A 23,769-nucleotide genomic window follows, 5' to 3' on the forward strand; every position below is an offset into this window, starting at 1 on the left:
AACGGATGTAATCAACTAATTAAGAAAACGAGTCGGTGCAGCCACTGTCGGGCTCTTAAATACTTTACACACTGGGCACGCTGCCTAGTTGTGCACTCGATGATCTGATCGCTCACAAGAAGACCTAGGAGAGTATTACAAGAGCAGGAAATGCTACCAGCTGGACCCCTAAATAATCAGCGAGAAACACCAGCGACTGCTTGCCTGGTCCTATGATCCTTCTCGGGACCCGCCGCAGGCAGGACCCATACAGCCGTCCAGAAAGGAGGCGGGCACCATGGAAGACCCCAAATGTACTTGCTTTCAGTTTATTTCTAGTCCAGCTTTGAGAAACTTCCTTTTAATAGCCATAAAAGCCCTGGTTAGGGTGCAACCCGGGAACAAGACAACCAAAGCAACTGGGCAGACTGTGCAACAGCTGATTTTATTCAGTATGCACAGGATCACCATGAGCAAAATCATCATAACCCAGACCTCACTTTTAATCTGGATAAATGTCCACTGGGCCATTATTGTAACCACGCAAATATAGAAAATAATCAAGACTTGCAAGGGTACTTTCTTTTTTTTTTCTCAGTTCACTGGGTCCCAAATTGAGCGGTGATCACAATGCATTAACCAGTTTTCCCCAGACGAAAGGTGGGATTTAGAATTACAATTACCGACTGCGATTCTGTGCCATTGCGGCAGAGCTTTAAACGTAGATGAAGGGCTGAGGAGGAGATGGGGGTGAAGCAAATCTTCAAAGGAGTTTATTCCAATAGGATGGAGACAGAAAGGAAAAGGAAGGGAGCTCAAGCTGAAATGAGTGAAGGAGAAGCCGATGGCTGTAAGCATGCAAGACAGCAAAACCGAAATTAAGGGAGAAAGACAGGCATTTAGAAAATAATAAATGGCATATTTAGGGGCAAATCACTGAAAATCCCTGCATAAATTTACTGAACCGTGGCAGGTGAGTATCACAATCTAGTAAACCCCCTGGGAATTTCCCTTCTCAGCAAGGCTGGGAAAGTCGCGCAGTCCTGGCCGTGGCATCACACATTTGTGGCCCGCCATCCCAGGGCAGCCAGCTCAAAGGGGCCGCAAAGTGCTGAATTATGCTGCCTATTTTCCTGGCCAAAATCCCTGGTGGTTTGTCGGGGGCAAAGGCCCTTCTCTCCTGCCCACCGGCACATAAATATTTTTTTAAAAAACACAGCGGTGACTGAGCCCCACTCCCAGCAAAAAAAGCTCCATCCCCATTTTGAATATCCTTTCCCCCTCCCCAAATCGAGCTTGCTCCTGGACCCGGCACTTAATGCCCAAAGGCTGTGAGTTCTGAGGAAACAGGAATGTTCCCCAACTCGCTCCTATCCTGTCTTTCTAAATGGCACCAGCTGACTTGCTGCTCCCATTTGTGCTGTACGTGTGAGGCAAGAACTGAAGGGAGCAGAGTTTATTTTTGGTTAGTGAGACGGGGAAAATCGCCGATACTTTTTTTTTTTTTTAATTATTATTAATTAAATAATAATTAAAAAGGGTATGAGGAGGGCCTAGGGATATTTCTGTTACGCCTGTCGGTCGCAGACGGCTGCGACCACCAATGCTCACCTCTTTCTTTGCTGCCTTGACATAATTGGGGAACGTGGCAGCCTCCGCCAGCTACCGCCGATCTTCCTGGCGTTCCCGGAACAGCGTGGACGCTGCCGACTGCCATCTTGCCTTCGGGATCACTTAGGCGTGTGCGCACAGGCCACTCTTAAGCACGTCATGGCAGGAACCTCGGGGGCAATCCCCTCCGGATTGTCATCTTCACCCTGCTGTACTTAAAGCTGGCTGGTCCTGCTTATTGACGAGTTAGCAAGAAGTTCCCTCGTTGCTGAATCCGCTTCACTCTTTCAGACTTCCTGTTCCAGTCTCCGCACTTCAGCGTGAGACGCTCTGGGTACCCGCTCCTTGGGGCCCTTCCTAGTCTCTAGCTATCCACTCCTCGGAGGGCCTTCTGCCTTGGACTGCTGTCTGTTCCCGTTCCCCGGGACCTCTCCTGGAACTACCACTCTGTGAGTACCTTGACTCCACAGACCACTACTATACCAGCCTTATTGTGGGATCCTCTCCGGTGTACCCCGTGCCTTGGGCCACTACCGTATCATCTCTGTGAGGAACCACTCCGGTGTACCCTGCGCTGCAGGCCACTACTGCATCACCACTACGGAGAGACTTCTTTGGTGTACCCCGTTCTGCGGACCATTACCGGATCTCCACATCTGAGATATTCCCTCTGGGTATAACCCTCTACTCAGACCTTGCTACTTTTCCTGCATCCCCCGCTCCGTGGGCTGTGCCTTTCTACCTCTCTAATAAAGAGTCTATTCCACAGGTATGTCTGACGTCTGCTGAGACCGCGCCTCCCGACGGTGAGCTCACAGGGCTCCTCCCTGTGGGCGGTACCATCTCTCACCTCAGCCCAGGGCCCACACACCAAGTCATAACTTTTTCCTTTACTTCCATGGGCTATTAGAGATTTTAGCCAAGGGTTTAGGGGGGGAATGCTTCAGGGCCTTGTGGCCTCCTTTAAGCTGTCTGCGCGCGGGGAAAGTAAGCAGTATCTCTTGTCATGTAACTAACTTTCCTGGAGTAGCACAGCAGGCAATGAGTTTGCACAAGCCACACTACTCTGTTGCCATAATAATGAATTGCTCTACATGCATTTGCAGGTGAGGCAGCTCATTACCTTTTACTCACATTGCGCTGGATTTTTTTGGTAAGCAGCAAAATTACCAGAGAACTCCTGGACTGGCAAATATAGTGCACTGATTGGGAAATAGCACAAAACTGGCTGATACTGCAGCTATTCCAATTTTGCAGCTTAGTAAACAGGCCTTTCAAGCTTTTATATTTAAACTAACATGCCCAAAAAGTTGCATGACACAAAGGACTCCTCACTGTGGCTGTGGACTTGCAGTCCTGCTTTTCTTACAGAAACTGGAACAAACCTACAGCTGAATCCAAGACTGACTCAGTTTGTGTATGATGAGCTTAGCTTTCCATAGGGCACCCAGTTTATACCGAGCCCGTTAAATGGTGGCTGAAAATGTGCTTAAAATAGCTGGCTTTATCTAAGCTGGGCACACTACAGCAGGTTAATTTGTCCTAAAACCCTGATCCTTTAGATAACCCCACTCCTGCAGCCAAATCCCCTTCTACACGGCTAAGCTTACCCAGCTAACACTGAAAAGCACTTCTAGAAGGCTAAGTTGGCAAGTCCATGGGGCCAGATGAGGTTCATCCCAGGATACTGAGGGAGCTCAGAGATGTGCTGGCAGGGCCGCTGAAGGACCTGTTCAATAGATCCCTGGAATCAGGAGTGGTGCCATGGGATTGGAGAAGAGCGGTGGTGGTCCTGCTTCACAAGAATGGGAGCAGAGAGGAGGCTGAAAACTACAGGCCGGTTAGCCTTACCTCGGTGGTGGGAAAATCAATGGAGACTCTGCTGAAGGAAAGGATGGTGGATAATCTATAATCAGATGGATTGCTGGACCCCAGGCAGCATTGATTTACCAGGGGAAGGTCCTATCAGACAAATCTGATTGATTATTTTGATTGGATGACTAGAGAATTGGATCGAGGAAGAGCGCTAGATGTGATCTACTTGGATTTCAGCAAAGCTTTTGCTATGGTCACGCACAGGAGGCAAGTGAATAAAGTGAGAAGCTTGGGAGTGAGCGCCAAGGTGATGGATTACAAGCTGGTTGACTGATAGGAGACAGAGTGTAATGGTAAATGGAACCTGCTCTGAAAAGAAAACCGTGTTCAGAGGCATGCATCTGGGATGCAGAAATCTAAGTTGCTTGCTTTTGTTTGTAAATATTACTACCCTTATCATAAGGCTTGGGGATAACTGCATGGCGCGGCAGATACTGCCATAAGAAGCTTGCAGGGCAGACTGGATGGACCATTTGGTCCTTTTTTGCCATCATTAATATGTTACTAAGTAAGTCCTCCCCTTGGAGCGACTCAATCTGGCCTCCTAATAAAAGCCCCCAAAATTGATTTAGCTGCTCAGCAGTGGGAGGGGGAGCAGAGAGGGGAGATTTTCAAATGGACTGATCTAGCCTCCCAGCCCTACAGTTAGGAAGCCCAACGGCTTTGAAATTTGGCCTGAATCTATTTGGCCATCTTAAACAAAACAGCCGGAGCAGCGATACTGAAGCAGTGTCACACTGATGCATAAGAACATCTTTCCAAAGTCACTTCCCTTTGCAAACTTAGGGGCTGATGCAATACAGTGCGCTTAGCGACATGGGTTGTATAGACGCTAACTAATCCCCTTATGCAATAAACGGGATTAGCGCCTCTAAACCAAAAATTTGGTTTAGAGGCGGAGTGAAACTAATAGCGCTCATCACATGCAAATGCACGTGAATGAGGCTATTAGCTATTCACTCCCTATGCAAAAAAAAAAAAGTGCGTCTAGGACGCACATTTTAGGGATTACAAACTAACGCCTGCCCAGAGCAGGCTTTAATTGCTGAGCGCTACTAAAACTAGTACAGAAAAGCAGAAAAAAATGCTTTTCTGTACTGCCTCCTACTTAATATCATTGGGATATTAAGTAGGAGGAACAACTCTTTAAAGTTTAAAAAAAGCGGTGGCAGGGCTTAGGAAAATGGACGCTGATAAATTCAGCGTCCATTCTCCGAATCTGACTACCAGCACCAGAAGGAGTGAATAAAATCAATATTAAAGTGTCCGGCACTTAATATTAATTTATTCGCTCCTTCACTTATTGCCCATTGGTCCTTTTCACTGACAGCCTTCTGAAAGGAGATTGGTCCTTTCACTGAAGTGACAGTAACGGGACCAATGGGCAATAAGTGAAGGAGCGAATAAATTAATATTAAGTGCCCGACACTTTAATATTGATTTTATTCACTCCTTCTGGTGCTGGTAGTCAGATTCGGAGAATGGACGCTGAATTTAATCAGCATCCATTTTCCTAACCCCTGCAAGTGCGCTGGTTAGGAAAACGGGACGCTGATAAATTCAGCGTCTGTTTTCTTAACTGGCAGACAGCCACCGACAGCGGACCTCTCTCCGGCTCGTGCTGTCGAGGAGGCGCTAGGGGCGATTGCATATTGCTTCGCGCCCCCAGGAGAGGTGCCTGGGGGCACGTTATGAAAGTGGGTGCTGAACAGACAGCGCCCGCTTTCAGCACAACTTTTTTTCATCGGCCCCTTACAATGTAGAGGATAATTTTGAACAAATTTTACTTGTGTTAATCAGCTATCTGCCCGCCCTTCAAAGGCCTACAAATCCACACCTGCACGCTTTTATCACATTGAGAAGCATTGCTCCGGGAGGGGGGGGGGGGTGATTTTGGTTGTGCACAAAAACGCACATGCAGAATCCAATTTCAAATCTTTACATCAACTCATTTCAAGAGGCAACTACAGAGAAAGTTACAGCAGGTGTAGCCACGGCAAGTATCAAAGGAAAGCACTTGAGCACGTTAGGGGGCCCATGCGATTAAAACGCGCAGAAAGCAGGCACCGAGTGTTCAGCGCCTATTTTCCTAACGAGCCCCCAGGCACCATGCCTGGGGGCGCCATGCTATATTCTAATTAGGATTGCGCTGTCAAGGAGCTGCTAGGGTCGATTGCGCGCCCCCCTAGCACCTCCTTGACAGCATGCGCCCGGGAGAGGCCGGCTGTCCGCGGTCGTCTGCCGGTAAAGAAAGAGGACGCTTAATTTGTCGGGGTCCGTTTCCCTAACCGGCGCACAGCCATGGGTTCGGAAAACGGATGCTGGTTAATTGAGCATCCATTTCCCGAACCTGACTGCCAGCATTTTTTTTTTTTAAATTTTTGGTTCCTCCAACTTAATATTGGTATGCTATTTTCTGCTTTTCTGTACAACAATTGGGAATGCTCAGGCAGGCGTTAATTTCTGAGCACAAAAATGTGCATATTGGACACTTTTTTTTTTTTTTTTATTTCGGGTAACTAATAGCCTCATCACATGCATTTGCATGTGATGAGGCTATTAGTTACCCTATTAGTAGGGGCAACCTAATCCCCTTATTACATAAGGGGATTAGGTTGCACCTACACAACCTGCGTCCAACTGCGGGTTAAACGGTGCGCTCGGCTGAGCGCACTGTATTGCATCAGCCCCTTAGTTTGAAAACAGAGGCAAAGTCTGCAGGTAAAATGTGCCCAGAGACTACATCTTGATGAAAACAGTAGAAAATGCAGGTAAAAAGTGCCAACAGATTTTATCCTAGTGCAAACAGAATGAAAATGCAAGTAAAATATACCTACAGACTTTGTCCCAATGCGGACAGTATGTCTCCATAAGCATTAGCTCTATTTGAGTCTGCAAAGCTGTAAAAGAGTCGCAGGTTGAGTATCCCTGAACCAAGTTTATCTTGAGGTTTTCGGATCTCATAAGAACATAAGAAATTGCCATACTGGGTCATTCCAAGGGTCCATCAAGCCCAGCATCCTGTTTCCAACAGTGGCCAATCCAGGCCATAAGAACCTGGCAAGTACCCACATACATATATTTTCCTAGTGCATCTTCCTATAGCTAGTGTAAGAAAACTCCTAAAGTTTACGGCTGCTGCCTTTAGAAGTCTCTGCCATAATACACTCTACATTCACTCCTCCTGAGCTTCCTGCAATTACTCTTCCAGTCATTTTGATTACTTACATTTTTTTTTCTCCCTCAACAGGCCCAATACCAATTATTTCTAGATCACTTAGTGAAATCCACTGGTGCGTTAAGGAGGAGGTGTAAGCACTTGAATCATCAGACCTTGCTAATCTACATGTCTGGGTAATAGCCCATGTAAGTGCTGACTAACCTTATTGTAAATGTAGATTCAGACTCAGCAGACTTTACTGGCATGACATTTTGCGGGCATTTCCAAAGCTGTATATAAAGGGGGCAATTTTCAAAAGCTTTGTCGCAGGTAGATGCGGGTTCACCTGTTTGAAAAATGCCCCTCGCGTGAATGCGTATAAAGATACGCACGCTCTACGACCAGACGCGTACTCTCGCCTACTCTTGAAAAGGGGCAGGTGGGGGGCCAGGATGGGCTTCGTAACATAAGGCACGAGGATGTTATTTTGTGAGTACTCTTACAACCCACCTACCTTACACCTGGCGTGAGTTACCTGTGCTCCCTGCCCTCCCCTGAAAATTCAGAGAGAAATTCCAGGGGCCTGCACACCCTGCAGGGAGTTGGAAAAGTCTAACCCCCCCCCCCAAAAAAAAAAGTGGTTAAAAAATAAAAGAGAAAAAAAATGTCTAATACCGAAAGTAAGATAAAATTACAATGAACGGGAAGAACAATAATAAAAGACAATTCCATGATGCTAGAGGGGTTCCCGGTCACTTCTGGTCAGATCGTGTTTTTTGCTGCTAGCCCTTTCTCCAGTTTTTCCTGCTCATTCTTTCGTGGGACATTTTTTTGATTTTCTGTGTCAGCATTGGGGAACGTGCCTCTGTTGTTTCTTTCTGTTTTGCACAGCACAGAAGGAAGGATATTTCTGTTTTGTTTCTCCAGTGTTGCACCGCATGCAGTCTGGCTTCTTGGGAGGTTCCACTTCAGCATCTGTCTGCATATTTCTATTTCTAATTTATGGTCTGTACTTGCTGGGGGGGCTCCAGCTATCTGTCTTTTGCATGTGTGACTGAGGTAAGATAATCTCAAAGCATCCTTTCTGTGTAGGAATGGAGAGCAGTCCAATCTGCACCTCCCACTGGGGCCTATTTACTAAAGGATGTTTTCTCCCAGTGTGAGTCTAAGGGGAAAACGTCTATTGGTGATACAGGGCACCTTGCAATATCTTCAGTGCTGCCTTTTCATAAGTAAGGTGTTTGCGATTTGAATCACAGGAATTTGTGCTGTTGTGGTGAGACAGTTTTGCTCAGATGTGTTGAGTGTGTTTTTTGCAGGGTCCTGAGTTATGTCATAAAGTGTTTGCTAATGAGTTGATGCTGCTGCTACTAAAGCAACACCAAAATCAGAACATTCTTCTTTTGAGTGCAGGGCCAGATTTAAGAGTTTGGTGCCCATAGGCAATGTTAGGAGAGTGGAAGTCAGGAGACCCCCCGAAGATCAGAAAGCAGTACACACCCCTTCCCCTCCTCCATCACCACCTCCCAAAGTCCCACAGCAATATCCCTCTGAAGTGGACTGGAGCAGGCTACTCCATGGTAGAATGGCACTCCTCTTTGGCGCCTTCAAAATGTAGTACCTTAGGGCCAGATGTTAAAATCTATGCCCGATTTTATAACATGCACACGCTGCTGCGCGCATGTTATAAAATCTAGGTTCGGCGTGCGCAAGGGGGTGCACACATGTGCACCTTGCGCACACTGAGCCCGAGGGGAGCCACAATGGCTTTCCCAGCTCCCTCCGAGGCCGCTCTGAAATCGGAGCGGCCTCGGAGGGAACTTTTTTCAGCCACCCCCCCACCTTCCCCTCCCTTCCCCTATCTAACCCACCCCCCAGCCCTAACTAAATCGTCCCCCACTACCTTTATTTCAAAAGTTACACCTGCCCAAGGCAGGTGTAACTTGCACGTGCCGGCTCGCCATCCCCCAGCACAGGCCGCTGTGCCGGGGGATTCGGCCCCACCCCCGGACCCGCCCCCTGACCCGCCCCTTTTCAAAGCCCCAGGACATACGCGCGTCCGGGGGCTTGCGCGCTCAGGGGCAGACTTTCTCAGGTTACGCGCGTAGCTTTGGAAAATCTGCCCCTTAGGGAAGTGCCTATGTTGCTTTTGCCTAAATCCAGGTCTGTTTGTGTGGCGAGTAGTATGGAAAGACATCCCTGCAGCGCTACGTCCACTGAGGTCTTGTGGATGCAGAACATATGCTTGTAGAACTGGAGGTGCAGAGTTTCTATTGGAACACTGTCTTATTCTGTATAGTTTGGGACACATTTTTTATATATATATATATATATATATATATATATATATATATATATATATATATACACACACCTTCATTTTCGGTTCAAACTGATTTTCACTCCAATTTCATACACATCGAACCGGGGGGGGGGGGTATGGGGGGGCCCGCAGGGGCCATGGCAACAGGCACAACAAAGAGATAGAAAGCTTTTGGCCTGGCGCTATCCTCCCTGCCCCAGGGGAGGCTGTCACCACTGCTGCCGCTACCCCTGCTCCCGGGTTCACTCGCCCAGGATCCTGGCCTTGCAGCCCCTGTCCCTCTTCCTGCTCCGCAGCTGCTGGTGCCTGAATAACATCATCGAATGCCGACAGCCGAAGCCTTTCAAAGTCGTGCTTCTTTTGGAGATGGGTGAGTGAGAGCATCATGGCTCAGAGCAGATGCAGGTTAAAAGGGATGTAGTCTCTGAGCACATGCTGGATAGGGGGTAAGGAGGGGGTGATCTGTAAAGACCCAGGATCAGATTTAGATTTACATGTTCTCTGAGAGCAAGCTGCATTTAGACAGATTACAAGGAAAGCTCTCTCAGGAACTGTGAGGGGAGGGTGTGAAGGAGGGCGAGGGTATTGATGGAAGGAAGGTGGGGGCAAGGGGAAAAAGCAAGGTTGGGGGGGGGGGGCATGGTTGGGGACGAGAACAAGCAGGTGTGGGATTAGGGGAGGGAGAAGGGGCTGAGGGAGAAGGGGTTGAAGGAGAAGAGGGGGTAATGAGAGAGGTGGGATATTGAGGGGAGGGCTGGGGGCAGGAAGGAAGAGGAAGGGGCTGAGATGAGAGGCCTGGTCATTGTTTTTATTAGCGGGGGGGGGGCTAGCTTCTGCTCTCTCCCTTCTCTTCCTCTGCTCCCACCCCTTTCTCCTGCTCTCTCTTCTTCTTTTTGCCACCCTCCTATCCATACCCATACCCCTACCCTCCACAAGAAAAACAACAAAGGCTCAATAGGCCCAACACACGGGCCGATACAGTAAAAACGCGGGAGAGCGTGCGTGCGATTCAGTATTTTAATTTATTAAAATTAGGCCCGGCGGTAAAACGAGGCGCTAGGGACACTACCGCATCCCTAGCGCCTCTTTTTTGACGGAAGCGGCGGCTGTCAGCGAGTTTGACAGCCGACGCTCAATTTTGCCAGCGTCAGTTCTCAAGCCCGCTGACAGCCATGGGTTTGGAAACCGGACGCCGGCAAAATTGAGCGTCCGGTTTCCGACCCGCCAGCCGCGGGCCCATTTTAAATATTTTTTTTTTTTACTTTTTTAAACTTTCGGGACCTCAGACTTAATATCTCCATGATATTAAGTCGGAAGGTGCACAGAAAAGCCGTTTTTACTGCTTTTCTGTGCACTTTCCCGGTGCACGAAGAAATTAGCGCCTACCTTTGGGTAGGCGCTAATTTCTGAAAGCAAAATGTGCGGCTTGGCTGCACATTTTGCTTTCTGAATCGTGCAGGAATACCTAATAGGCCATCAACATGCATTTGCATGTTGCGGGCGCTATTAGGTTCGGGGGGGGTTGGACACGCGTTTTGGACGCGCTATTACCCCTTACAGAATAAGGGGTAAAGCTAGCGCGTCCAAAAGCCGGCTAACAGTGCGCTCCATCGGAGCGCACTGTACTGTATCGGCCTGACAGTACACTAAATTATTTTGGGGCCACAGAGCCTTTATTGATTTTCTTGGGGACAGATCTCTCTTCCTGGCCCCCAGACCTTTCCCTCTTACTTCCCCTTCAGATCCCTCCTCTATCTCTATGGAATTCATTGCCAGAGGAAATGGTGAAAGCTGCATTTAAAAATGGTTTGGACAAGTTCCTTGAGGAAAAGTCCATAAACCATTATTAAGGTGGAGTTGCAGAAATCCACAGCTTATTTTTGGGATAAGCAGCTTGGAATCTGTCTAACCCTTGGGGTTCCTGCCAGGTACTTGTGATAAGGATTGCCCATGGTTGAAAACAGGATACAGTGCTTGATGGACTTTTGAGTCTGACCCTGTATGGCAAAGTCTTATATTCAGCATCCTACCTTTCTCCATCCCCCTTCTCTTTAAGCATCCCACTTCTCTCCCTATGCCTACTCCTTGTTCTCTCCCCATCTCTCTCTTTATCACCATATATCCTCATCTTCCCATTCATCACGCCACATCCCTCCCCCAACTCCACTTCCCCCCTGTCCACCAAACTAATAGGGTCATTCATCATAAGAACATGCCATACTGGGTCAGACCAAGGGTCCATCAAGCCCAGCATCCTGTTTCCAACAGTGACCAATCCAGGCCATAAGAACCTGGCAAGTACCCAAAAACTAAGTTTACTCCATGTTACTGTTGCTAATAATAGCAGTGGCTATTTTCTAAGTCAACTTAATTAATAGCAAGTAATGGACTTCTCCTCCAAAAACTTATTCAATCCTTTTTTAAATACAGCTACACTAATTGCACTAACCACATCCTCCGACAAAAAATTCCAGAGTTTAATTGTGCGTTGAGTGAAAAAGAACTTTCTCCGATTAGTGGAGGCGAGGAGGAGTAGGCTAGTGGTTAGAGCAGTGGCTATGAATCAGGAGACCAGGGTCTGAGTCCTGCTGTTGCTCCTTGGGACCTTGGGCAAGTCACTTTACCCTCCATTGCTTCAGGTACAAACTTAGATAATAAACCCTCTGGGGACAGGGAAATACCTACAGTACCTGAATGTAATCCACTTTGAAGCGCTGAAAAAAAGTGCGAAAAGCAGAATATAAATCGAAATAAATAAATGTGCCACATGCTAACTTCATGGAGTGCCCCCTAGTCTATTATCCGAAAGAGTAAATAACCAATTCACATTTACCCGTTCTAGACCTCTCATGATTTTGAATACCTCTATCATATCCCCCCTCAGCTATCTCTTCTCCAAGCTGAAAAGTCCTAACCTCTTTAGTCTTTCCTCAAAGGGGAGCTGTTCCATTCCCTTTATCATTTTGGTCGCCCTTGTCTGTATCTTCTCCATCGCAACTATATCTTTTTTGAGATGCAGCGACCAGAATTGTACACAGTATTCAAGTTGCGGTCTCACCATAGAGTGATTCAGAGGCATTGTGACATTTTCCGTTTTATTCACCATTCCCTTTCTAATAATTCCCAACATAATGTTTGCTTTTTTGACTGCTGCAGCACACTGAACCGATGATTTCAATGTGTTATCCACTATGACGCCTAGATCTCTTTCTTGGGTTATAGCACCTAATATGGAACCCAACATTGTGTAATTATAGCATGGGTTATTTTTCCCTATATGCATCACCTTGCACTTATCCACATTAAATTTCATCTGCCATTTCGATGCCCAATTTTCCAGTCTCACAATGTCTTTCCTGCAATTTATCACAATCTGCTTGTGATTTAACTACTCTTAACAATTTTGTATCATCTGCAAATTTGATTACCTCACTCGTCATATTTCTTTCCTGATCATTTATAAATATACTGAAAAGTACGGGTCATCATACATATCCCTGAGGCACTCCACTGCCCACTCCCTTCCACTTTGAAAATTGTCCATTTAATCCTACTCTCTGTTTCCTGTCTTTTAGCCAGTTTGTAATCCACGAAAGGACATCGCGACTTATCCCATGACTTTTTACTTTTCCTAGAAGCCTCTTATGAGGAACTTTGTCAAACGCCTTCTGAAAATCCAAATACACTACTTCTACCGGTTCACCTTTATCTACATGTTTATTAACTCCTTCAAAAAAGTGAAGCAGATTTGTGAGGCAAGACTTGCCTTGGGTAAAGCCATGCTGACTTTGTTCCATTAAACCATGTCTTTCTATATGTTCTGTGATTTTAATATTTAGAACACTTTCCACAAATTTTCCTGGCACTGAAGTCAGACTAATTGGTCTGTAGTTGCCAAGATCGCCCCGGAGCCCTTTTTAAATATTGGGGTTACATTAGCCACCCTCCAGTCTTCAGGTACAATGGATGATTTTAATGATAGGTTACAAATTTTTACTAATAGGTCTGAAATTTCATTTTTTAGTTCCTTCAGAACCCTGGGGTGTATACCATCTGGTCCAGGTGATTTACTACTCTTCAGTTTGTCAATCAGGCCTACCACATCTTCTAGTTTCACCATGATTTGGTTCAGTCCATCTGAATCATTACCCATGAAAACCTTCCCCATTATGGGTACCTCCCCAACATCCTCTTCAGTAAACACCGAAGCAAAGAAATCATTTAATCTTTCCAATATGGCCTTATCTTCTCTAAGTGCCCCTTTAACCCCTCGATCATCTAACTGACTCCCTCACAGGCTTTCTGCTTCGGATATATTTAAAAAGGTTTTTACTGTGAGTTTTTGCCTCTAAGGCCAACTTCTTTTCAAATTCTCTCTTAGCCTGTCTTATCAATGTCTTATTTTTAACTTGCCAACGCTTATGCATTATCCTATTTTCTTCAGCTGATCTTTCTTCCAATTTTTAAATGAAGATCTTTTGGCTAAAATAGCTTCTTTCACCTCCCCTTTTAACCATGCCAGTAATCGTTTTGCCTTCTTTCCACCTTTCTTAATGTGTGGAATACATCTTAATGTGTGGAATACATCTGAACTGTGCTTCTAGGATGGTATTTTTTAACAATGTCCTCGCCTCTTGCACACTTTTTACCTTTGTAGCTGCTCCTTTCAGTTTTTTTAAAACTATTTTTCTCATTTTATCAAAGTTTCATAAAAACATAAGAACATGCCATACTGGGTCAGACCAAGGGTCCATCAAGCCCAGCATCCTGTTTCCAACAGTGGCCAATCCAGGCCATAAGAACCTGGCAAGTACCCAAAAACTAAGTCTATTTCATGTTATCATTGCTAGTAATATAGCAGTGGCTATTTTCTAAGTCAACTTAATTAATAGCAGGTAATGGACTTCTCCTCCAAGAACTTATCCAATCCTTTTGAAAGTTTAGCACGAGAGCTGTGGATTTGCTTACTGTTATGGTGTTAACACATGCAATAAGGCGTTAAAGCTAACATATGTGCTAATTGTGTAACAGCACAGTGCGAATGCAAATTTTTAGAAGGGGTGGGATTGGGGAGGAGTTTGGGCAGGATTAATTAAAACGAGGGGCAATATCTCACAGTTTTAACGCAGGAAATAACTACACCTTTTTTCCTGGTATTAAACTGTGCGATATTCCTGAAACAGTTGTAACATAATTTGTGATAAATTTTGCAAATTGCATTTCAGCCTTTTCTGGGAAGAGTGGAGGAGAGAGAGAGAGTACAGGGGGGGGGGACCCTTCACAGTATTCAACTATTTATATCTCTATAGGAGGGCCAGCTAATAGCTCAAGGTGAGGTGGTGGTGGTGGTTAGGATTTAGGGGCCAGTTTTAGATGTGGAGTGAAACATACGAACAGCACAGTACACAGAGGTGATGATTTGATGTCATTTGGAGTGAGGAAAGTCTCACAAAGATGAGATTTCTACTATGTTATCTCATCCTAGCTTAAAAATGGCCAGTAGTTTCTTTATTCCATATACATTTTTAGAGTTTCCCTTACAGCATTCTTCTACAAAATTTAAAACTCCCACATGCATTTAGTGTAAGGCACAGTATGTAGAGTCTAGCGTATGCTCTAATTTTTGGTTATTTAGGTAAAATTTGAATTTGTGCTAGAGATTTTGTGGCTTTATTTTCTGGAAAATCCTAAATTTTGTCTTTCATAGATTCACCTGTAAAGCCTATGATTAACAATAGGTCACTAGGATGTTTCATTTCTCTTGCAAACCTACTGGGATAGGGACAAAATGACCCAATCATCTGCATACTGCAGGTATATCTTCACAACCACCAGGGTTATCATGTGAATCTGAAGCTTTTAAATTTGAATAGAAATTGAACTTATAAATGTATATTGATTCATGCTTTTTTAATATCTAACTCAAAGTGCATGCAAGTACTTTATAAAGGAATCTATTGACCTCAAACACAACTGAAAAGTTGTCCTTACTATGCATAAGCGTGTAAAACTTTATATCATGTGAAATGCAGTACCATGTCACAAAATCTGGTAATTTGTACTCGTGTACAATACAGTGTTAAAAGGATTTAACAAAATTGCTTAAATATTTATGAGCTACAAGAAAAGCAGAATTTTAACATAACCCAAAGACCGTATCTACATCATTAAACTGAAATGTGTGGACAGCACTAAAGCAAACCTCTACCTATGCTGTAGGGACATGCAATAGAGAACTAAGAAAGAGAATTGTTTCCCCACAGACTAACTTGTAATTGTGGGACACCGGCAGCGTACAGAAAGAAGAGACAGACTTCGAAATTTCTATCCTTTTCTGCACAGGAGAAATTAAATGCTCTCCAAAGGAGGCAAACCTCAAGAAAACTTGGAAAATGCAGTGCTAAAGGATGCATCGCAAAATGACATTGCATTATATAGATTACAGAATGCATACCTCACTACCTTCCTGGGGGCAGGATCTGTCTTACTGGGCAAAACTCAAGTACTGACGATCTTTGATGAAACAGAACCAGTTGCCATTGTGTTGACTCTGGCATCTGAAGCAATATAATCAGCAACAGACTATTTCACATGACATGTATATAAAAGGTGGATCATGATCTATGATTCAGCATATACGACTTTTTTAAAATTCTGAATTATTACAAAACATATATTCAGACCCAGTGGGCATAATTTTCAAACAGATTTACACACTTAAAACAGGATTTTACTTGTGTAAATGGGCTTTTGAAAATTGCTACAAGAGCATGTTACATTTACACACGTAACTCCTTTGAAAATACCTCCAATTGGTCATTTTCCAAAGGATCAACATTCTTAAAACATGTAAATGCACTTTATGTATTTAAGAGGGCTTTTGAAAATTGCTACAAAAGTATGTTACATTGATGCATTTAACGCCTTTGAAAATTACCTCCAACATTGTAATACTTGATTTTGTCTCTGTGTATTTTTCAAGTGTTTCAAAATATTGCTTTCCTCACTATTTTATTTAAGTTTCAGCTGATATTCTGTCATTTTTATTCATCATTTGGCATTTAATATATGAAAGTCACTGGAGCACAGGATTTTGTTTTTAGGACAGTTGTGCTTCCAATTCCATCAGTCTCCAAGCAGCTCCATCCCAAGTCAAAACTTTAAGCATTGCTGGACATCAAGAGATGATGCCATCATCATTGCCCTAGCTTTAGTGGATTACAGTGCAATCTGCAGTAAGAATGTAAAAATTACCACAATGGAGGTAATTACCACAATGGAGGTAATTTTTAAAGGAGTTACACCTGTAAATCTAACATACTATCGTAGCAATTTTAAAAAGCCATTCACGCGCATAAAGTGCACCTATGCGTGAATATCCTATAAACAATTCAATGGCATATATTGTTGAAATTTTCAAAAGTCCAGTTATATGGATAAAGTGCATTTACACGTGTAAAACCCAATTTGTGTGTGTAAATCCTTTTTAAAATTACCACCCCCCCAATATGCACAAGTTATATAGTTGCACTGAGTCTGACTCCCTGAAACAGCAGCATTAGAGACCACCCATGGAATCTACTGCATCAGCTGCCCTACGTGATGGAGTTAGAATTCCTGCGATGTCAGGTATCTGCAATGTCAAACATGAATTCTTATATCAAAATACCAATATGGGGCTGCTCAGGAAACAAGCACAGAAGGTAATCAGAATTTTTCCAAGGAAAGGCATGGACAGCAAACAATTTAGCAAGTTGGCAGACAGTTTCAAGTTTCTCAGGGTTTTGGGAGCTTCCAGACAGTTCAACCTTCCTGCCTATTCTCTTGTCTCCAGAACCTACAGCAATCTTGGCTGCTGTGCAAAGGAGCAAGGCAGAAGAAGAGTGGCAAATGAGGTGATAGGTTCAGGAAGTGCAGACAACTCAGGGAAAAGGAAAGCTGTTTAGCTGCTCCTCCTCGTGCTGTCCTCACAGGCCAGGAGGAGGAGCTGAAGTAGATAAAGCACAACAGCTCATCTCTGCTAGCGGAAGGAATGGAGCCCAGCCTGTGAGGACGCAGGCAGGTTGTGAGTGCTGGGAAAGAAGCTGGTACAGGAAAGAATGAATAAGGGGGGGTAAGAGGGGAGGTGCATGAGTGGTATGGAGGGGTAAGAGTCAGAGAGAGAGGTGAACGTTGGGGACAAGTGAGAATCAGGTAGAGGCGAGTGTCAGGGGTAGACTGCTAGGGAGAAGTGAATTCTGGGGGCAGCTGAGAGCTGGTTGGGGGATGAAGCAAAAGGAGAGGTGAAAGTCTGATCTAGGAACAGATGAGAGGGAGGGTTGAGAAAGCAAAGCAGAGTATGAATGTGCAGGACGCAAAGGGGAAGATGAAAGGATCAAGAAGGTAGAGGGATGAAAAACAGGAGTAATGGAGTAAAGAGAAAATAAGAGATCATGTTGAGGGGAGAGAGGTTAAGAGACATGAGATGAAAGAGTAAGGCAGACGTCATAGAGAGATGGAAATGGAAGAAAAGGAAAGCAGGAAAAGGCATGAGAAAAGAAACAAGAGGAAAGAAAATCAAGAATAGCACAACAGATAAAAATATCAGACTAATAAGCTGAAAATATTGTTAGATGCTATTTAAGTAAAATGTGACTTAAATTCTCATACAATATGTAATTTAATTTTTAATATTTAAAAGATATATTTGCAGCAATCAACAAATTACACTAATCTACTATTTTAGTTCCGTTTCATATATTTAATATTTACAACTAAAAATGTATTGCATGCTATATTTAGCTAGTTATTTATTTTGTCAAGGAATTGATGGGAGTATTTTATTTTTTTTTTAAATTCCTGCCCTGACCCTTTTTAATTGAACCTTTCCTACTTGCTGCCTCCCTAGAGTTGGCAATGAATACATAAGGCTGCCTAGGTCAGTCACTTTTGTAAACCCCAGAGCTTGTGATAATAATGGACGTTTACTTCGAGAATGAGCACCACGCTTATTTTATTTTTTTAATAACTCTTTAAAATTTAAACGCCTGAAGAACTAACACTTAGGGCTGGCATCCTTTGAACTTTGATTTTTCTCGTTTCTCCTACCCTACTCTGTCACCGACAAAGTTTGTGCACTATGAACGCCCATTACCCACAGGAAAAAGAGGCACTTTCAGGGGCAGGTGAACAGGGAAATGGAAATATAAATACAGAGATTACATTTTCAGATCTCCGCATGTACTTCTCCTCCCTGGACCTCAACCACACATGCTCCTCCTCAATTTAACCCAACCTGTCTTAATCCCTCTCACTCAGAACCTTATGGCCCTGCCCTCTTAACTCAAAGCCTCTCATGTCTTCCTCATTGTGCATCCTGTCTGTCTGTGTTGACCAGACTGTAAGCTCCAAAAAGTAGAGACAGAGTGTACTTTCATTTTCAAAATTATCCCAGGAAAGTACCATTTACCTGTACACATGCAATTTGCTAATGTGTGCGGGTACATTTCCTGGGAAAGAAAATGCACACACTAGGTGCAAACCCCTTCCCAGTCCCGTCCCTGGAATGACCTCTTCTCGGTGCAGTGGCACTTCACGCATAAGCTGACATATGCAAAGGGAGGGCAATTTTTAAAACGTGCTACACCCGCAGTAATGGCTTTGAAAAATCAGTCTGCCTAGATCTCTGTGCAGCACTGCACATATCTGGTATGTACTGTACAAATTATGATTTCTGTAAAAGGTTCTGTAGAGATAAGTAAATAAAGCAACAGAGGAAAAAAAATAAAAGAAGTTTACTGCAGTTTTAATCCAATGTGATACCCTGGTGGGAACTGACAGCACAGGAAGGATAAAAGGGACTATTTCACAATGACATCACATACACATCTATGTTGTATGTGGGACAGAGACAGAGAGCCTGACAAGTGCTCTCAGACTTCCGTGCCACACAGTATCAGAGCATGAGGAATCTTTCACAGACAAGGATCATTTTCAAGTCTTTACCCCCATACTATGAGAAATTTGTACTCACGTGGTTTATATAGAGACTCTTGCGTTTTTCTCTCACTGTGGAAACACAACAAAAATAAGATAGCATCTTGTCCTAGAATACTACATTTAAAAGGTTTATACAATAAGATGACTATAGTCTTAGCAATCGCATAAATGTATTTGAAGGATCAAAATTTAATTTACCAATGATGTTGCTAAATCATGCTTCACATAAAGCATCAGTAGTAAAGAAGGCAGATATCCAGTGACCAGCTGGCCACTGGAAACCCATAATCATCGTTCTTTTGCGTCAATCATAGCATCATAAATCAATCATGCTTATTCATGGGAACAAGTCATTGTTAGTGATGTTTCAATCCTTCACAGTGCACACCAGCTTTAAACATATACCGGAGCACCTGAGGCATTGACTGTTCTTTGCTGAAAATGCAGTGTGTGTTCTGGGCCTAATCACTACTGGAGGTTTGCTCTACTGCCACCAGCACCTGTACAGAAGTGGTTTAGGCCTTACCAAATTACGTATTGCTCTTCTGATCCTAGTGGGAGAATCTCTGCTACCTGAAGTCTCATCTGATCAGCTGTTGCATGCTATTGTGCCTTCCATACTTGGAGTCATGTGCTCTTTGGAGATTAGCAGACAAGTTCTAGGATAATAAAAAAACTATTGCATGATTTGGTAGGTGGTGGTAAAATGAATGCTTTGGGTCCATGGTCTGGCATGACTGTTCTGCATGGCTGACCACTGTTCTTCTAGGAGTGTGGGGGCTTGCCAAGATGGAGAGGCTGTCTTCATCAGCTGACTTAAGGAAGCCACTAATACTTCTACAGCAGTCATTGAACACTGGATCAGTCTTTTTTTGCATCTATGGTTCAGCAGTATAGGGTTGCAGTCTTGGGTATCTGTGTCTTTAAGTGCGTGTGTGTTCAGATGGAACCTCTAGAGCAGTGGCTCTCAACCAGTTCTCAAGGAACACCTAACCAGTTTGCTTTTCAGGGTATCCACAATGAACATGCATGAGGCAGATTTGTATTTATTTATTTATTTTAATTTTTTCTATACCGGCATTCGCGATAAATATCGCATCATGTCGGTTTACAATTAACAAGTAGATAGGGAACAAAAGGCAAAAAATAACATTGATCTAAGTAATAATAATAATAATAGTAATAGTAGTAAAAACATTAAACAAGAGAAGGCTAAGGAATGCAGTTACAATAAAACAAGGGAGTAATATAACTTGGATCAGAGAAAAGAAGCAGGGGTTTAAATATAGAACATATATGCCAGTCAATGTGCTTATAGCGTTGATGAATTGCCCTTATGAGGTAGGGATATTAATTACCATGATTAAGGCAAAGTCTGAGCGACTAGTTAAAAATGGAATAAGTTCAGTTTAGTTCAGGAAAGGCTTTCATGAATAGCCACGTTTTGAGTCTCTTCCTAAATGTGGGAAGGCAGGGTTCCTGTCGCAAATCTGGTGGGATGGAGTTCCACAGTGTTGGTCCTGCAGTGGAGAAAGCCCTGTCTCTGGCGGTTATGTGCCGCATGGTTTTGGAGTGTGGTACTTGTAGGGTTTCTCTATAGGACTCTCTGATTGGTCTTTTGGACGTGAATTTTTTGAGAGGAATTTGAAGGTTGAGCTGAGAGTGTTGATGTATGGCTTTGTAAATAATGGTTATGGACTTATATATGATTCTGTAGTGAATTGGCAGCCAGTGCAGGTCTTTGAGGATTGATGATATGTGGTCTCTTCTCCGTGTGTTAGTTAATATTCTCGCAGCCATGTTTTGGACCATCTGAAGGGGTTTGGTGTGAGATGATGGAAGACCTAATAGCAAAGAGTTGCAGTAATCTAGTTTAGCAAAAATTATTGATTGTAGAATAGTTCTGTAGTCATGAAAATGGAAGAGTGGTCTTATTCTTTTTAAGACTTGGATTTTATAGAAGCAGTCCTTAGTAGTTTGATTTATGAATGCTTTTAGGTTTAACCTGTTATCCATGATAGCTCCCAAGTTTCTTACTTGTGGAGTTTGTAAATTGGGTGGAAGATTTGTGTCGATGTTACTGTTTTCAGATGAAATTAGGAGGAGTTCGCTTTTTGAAGAGTTTAGTATTAGATTAAGGTTTGAGAGGAGTCCATCAATTTTTTGGAGACAAGTTTTCCAGAATTGTATGTACTGCCTCCATTGTATGAAAATCTATTCCATGCACATTCATTGTGAATATCCTGGAAACCAGACTTTCTGTTCATATACCAAGGAATGGGCTGAGAACCAACGCTCTAGATCAGTGATTCCCAAACCTGTGGGTTGACCCCTAAACAGTTAGGATTTCAGGATGCTTGCAATGAATATGCATGGAATAGGATTGGCATGCAGTGGAGGCAGTGCATACAGATCTATCTCACACATTTATTGTAGAAATCCTGAAGACCTGACTGGCTGGAGGTTCCCCAGAACAGGTTTGGGAACCATGTTCTAGAGGGTATATAACACGAATTCATAGCAGGGAAAAATTTCCAGTTTTGTGTTGTTCCAATGAAGAATAGTGCGAGCAGAACTTTTTCTCCATGAGGTCCTGCTTTTTCTAGCAGAGGTGTTTTAGAGCTTTCTGGCACATAAGGATCCTACTGGTTTTGCCATGGATTCTAGCAGACCAAAAGGGAGCTCCTAGGCTCTGCTGATTACCTCAGAAAAGTAAATAAACGGATTTAAAGTTGGAGCCACCAAATCCATTGAGATGGACTGGAGCTATTGGATCCCAGTGTTTGGATTTAAAGATCCAGGAACTAATGAGAACTGCTGGAGAAGATTGCTCAGATCTCACTTAAGGAGGATGGAAAACAGTTTTTTTCAGTCACAGAAAGGAAGTATTTTTATATTGATTGTTCCCTCTCCAGACATTTTGATTAGCTGTATAAAAAAATCCATATGTAAATCAATAAACAAACAAACAGATTCATTTATTTATATTTAAGCTCATTTTTAATCCACAATTTGAAAATAGCTTGCTCCCTCTGCAAGGCACATCATTACATTCATAACTGGCAAAACATTACACAGACACTTAGGCCCCTGGTCCCCACCACTACTTGCAGAACCATTTTTGAACCTCCAGACCATGTGCCAGAAGGACCCACCGAGTACCAGGATTTTTATTTTATGTGCCCCTACTGGAGGTTACTTACATTTTGAGCCTGCTTGAGAAAGATAAGGGAAGAAGGTTGAGAGACAGCGTAGAAGACATGGGCGAGGGGGAGTTGGTGTTAGGTTGCATTTGGGAATTTATATGCACATCTGCCCTAAGTGGATGAATCTCAACTGGGCAGACTGGATGGGTGGGCCATGTAGTTTTATCTGCTACCATTTACTATGTTACTGGAAAAAAATAGGATCCTGTGTCCAGGTGCCAGCCTATAATCTCAAATCCTTTTCAGAAATCTCTTGAAGCTGCAAAATTTACAGCAGATGCCCAACATCTTCAGAGAAGAACATGTTTTATGTTAACATTTAAGACGTTTTTAGTTATAGATGCCCCCATGTTTTAAAAACCCATGGTCACACATGCAGAATGTTGACCAACTCCTTTGATTTCTTCTGGTCAAGAGAACATAAATCCTTAATTCCTGTACCAGAACATTTTCATGTAAACCCAATATCTGACGCTTTACCTCTGAATTTTGTGAACAAGGCTATATGGAAGTTAGATTCTCAAAATCAGCTCTTATACTATTGGCATTAGTCAGACAATTTTTCAAAAAACCTTCAGTTCTGCATTTTGGGGGTCATTTTAAAAGAGCATTTACATGCTTAAAATTGAGTTTTACAAGAAAACTGCTGCAATAAATTCCATTGAATTGCCGTTAGGATATTCATGTGTAAGTGCACTTTTCACACATAAATGGCTTTTTAAAATTGCTATGATAGTATGTTACATTTACACGTGCAACTCCTTTTAAAGTTACCCTCTAAGCGTCTTAGATATCTATCTTTAGACAGTCGTTAAAGTGAATGGTCCACAGAGGTGTGAGTTAAGATGTCTAACTATAATTTCAAAACACTGCACATCTAAAAGAAAGCACTGAGTATTAAAGCATATACATGGGAAGGGGTTTTGGTGAGCAATGTTTCTATAACTTTTTTAAAGTTTTTCAAGCAAGAATTTAAAACCACGTTGGCTAAAAGAATAAACGTAAATAATATTAGCATTGTTCAAATGTGTAGATTTTAAAGATGCATCACAGCTACCCTCAAGAGTCTTGTTACTTCCCACACAACTTCAGCTACGAACATCTGATATTGTATTTGTATAATGTCCTCTCTTGTCTTTTCATATTACCGCCAAGGCAATTTCCAGGGACATTTCCATGGGTACAGCAATGATTTACCTGCTGAACAGGGCCTCTCTCTTTTATACACGCACACAATGCCACTACAAGTGCGACTTTACCAGCACAGAGAAGAGGTGTTCCCAGGGGCAGGGCTGGCACTTTCAGATTTTCAAACGCGTTTGCTTATTTTCCTCAGGAAAACTCCCTGCACGGATAAGCAGGCCTAAATGTGGGGTGTGTGAATACTTTCACTTTGAAAACTGGGGCAAAATCCACGAGCAAAAAGATACCTGTGGACTTTGCACCAACGTGAGCAGTTAGAAAATGACTCCCCCTCCCCCCATTTCTCGGTTCAGCTCTAATCCGTTTGCAGTACTTTTGGTTTCAAACATTGGAATGTGTGAATACATACGAAGATCCTTTTTGCTCCCAGTCACAACCCTCCGTTAGATGAACCCCAGGTTATAACAGTTCTTATGGTTCTTATCCCTTGGCCT

At 43.3% G+C, this 23,769-nt stretch overlaps 1 protein-coding gene across 2 annotated transcripts in view; it reads right to left on the reverse strand.

Annotated features, from left to right (window-relative positions):
* Positions 1-23,769, reverse strand: part of CCNY (cyclin Y) — a 487,859-nt gene that overhangs the window by 185,967 nt on the left and 278,123 nt on the right. Inside the window, exon 3 of one of the 2 annotated variants that reach the window (XM_029588558.1) lies at positions 18,961-18,995. In XM_029588558.1, coding sequence (XP_029444418.1) covers positions 18,961-18,995 — 35 coding nt within the window. Of the gene's footprint in view, positions 1-15,402; positions 15,467-18,960; positions 18,996-23,769 lie in introns of those variants that run through there. The other variant, XM_029588559.1, reaches the window with a different exon arrangement.

This window comes from Rhinatrema bivittatum, chromosome 2, assembly GCF_901001135.1.
Source record: "Rhinatrema bivittatum chromosome 2, aRhiBiv1.1, whole genome shotgun sequence".
NCBI lineage: Eukaryota > Metazoa > Chordata > Amphibia > Gymnophiona > Rhinatrematidae > Rhinatrema > Rhinatrema bivittatum.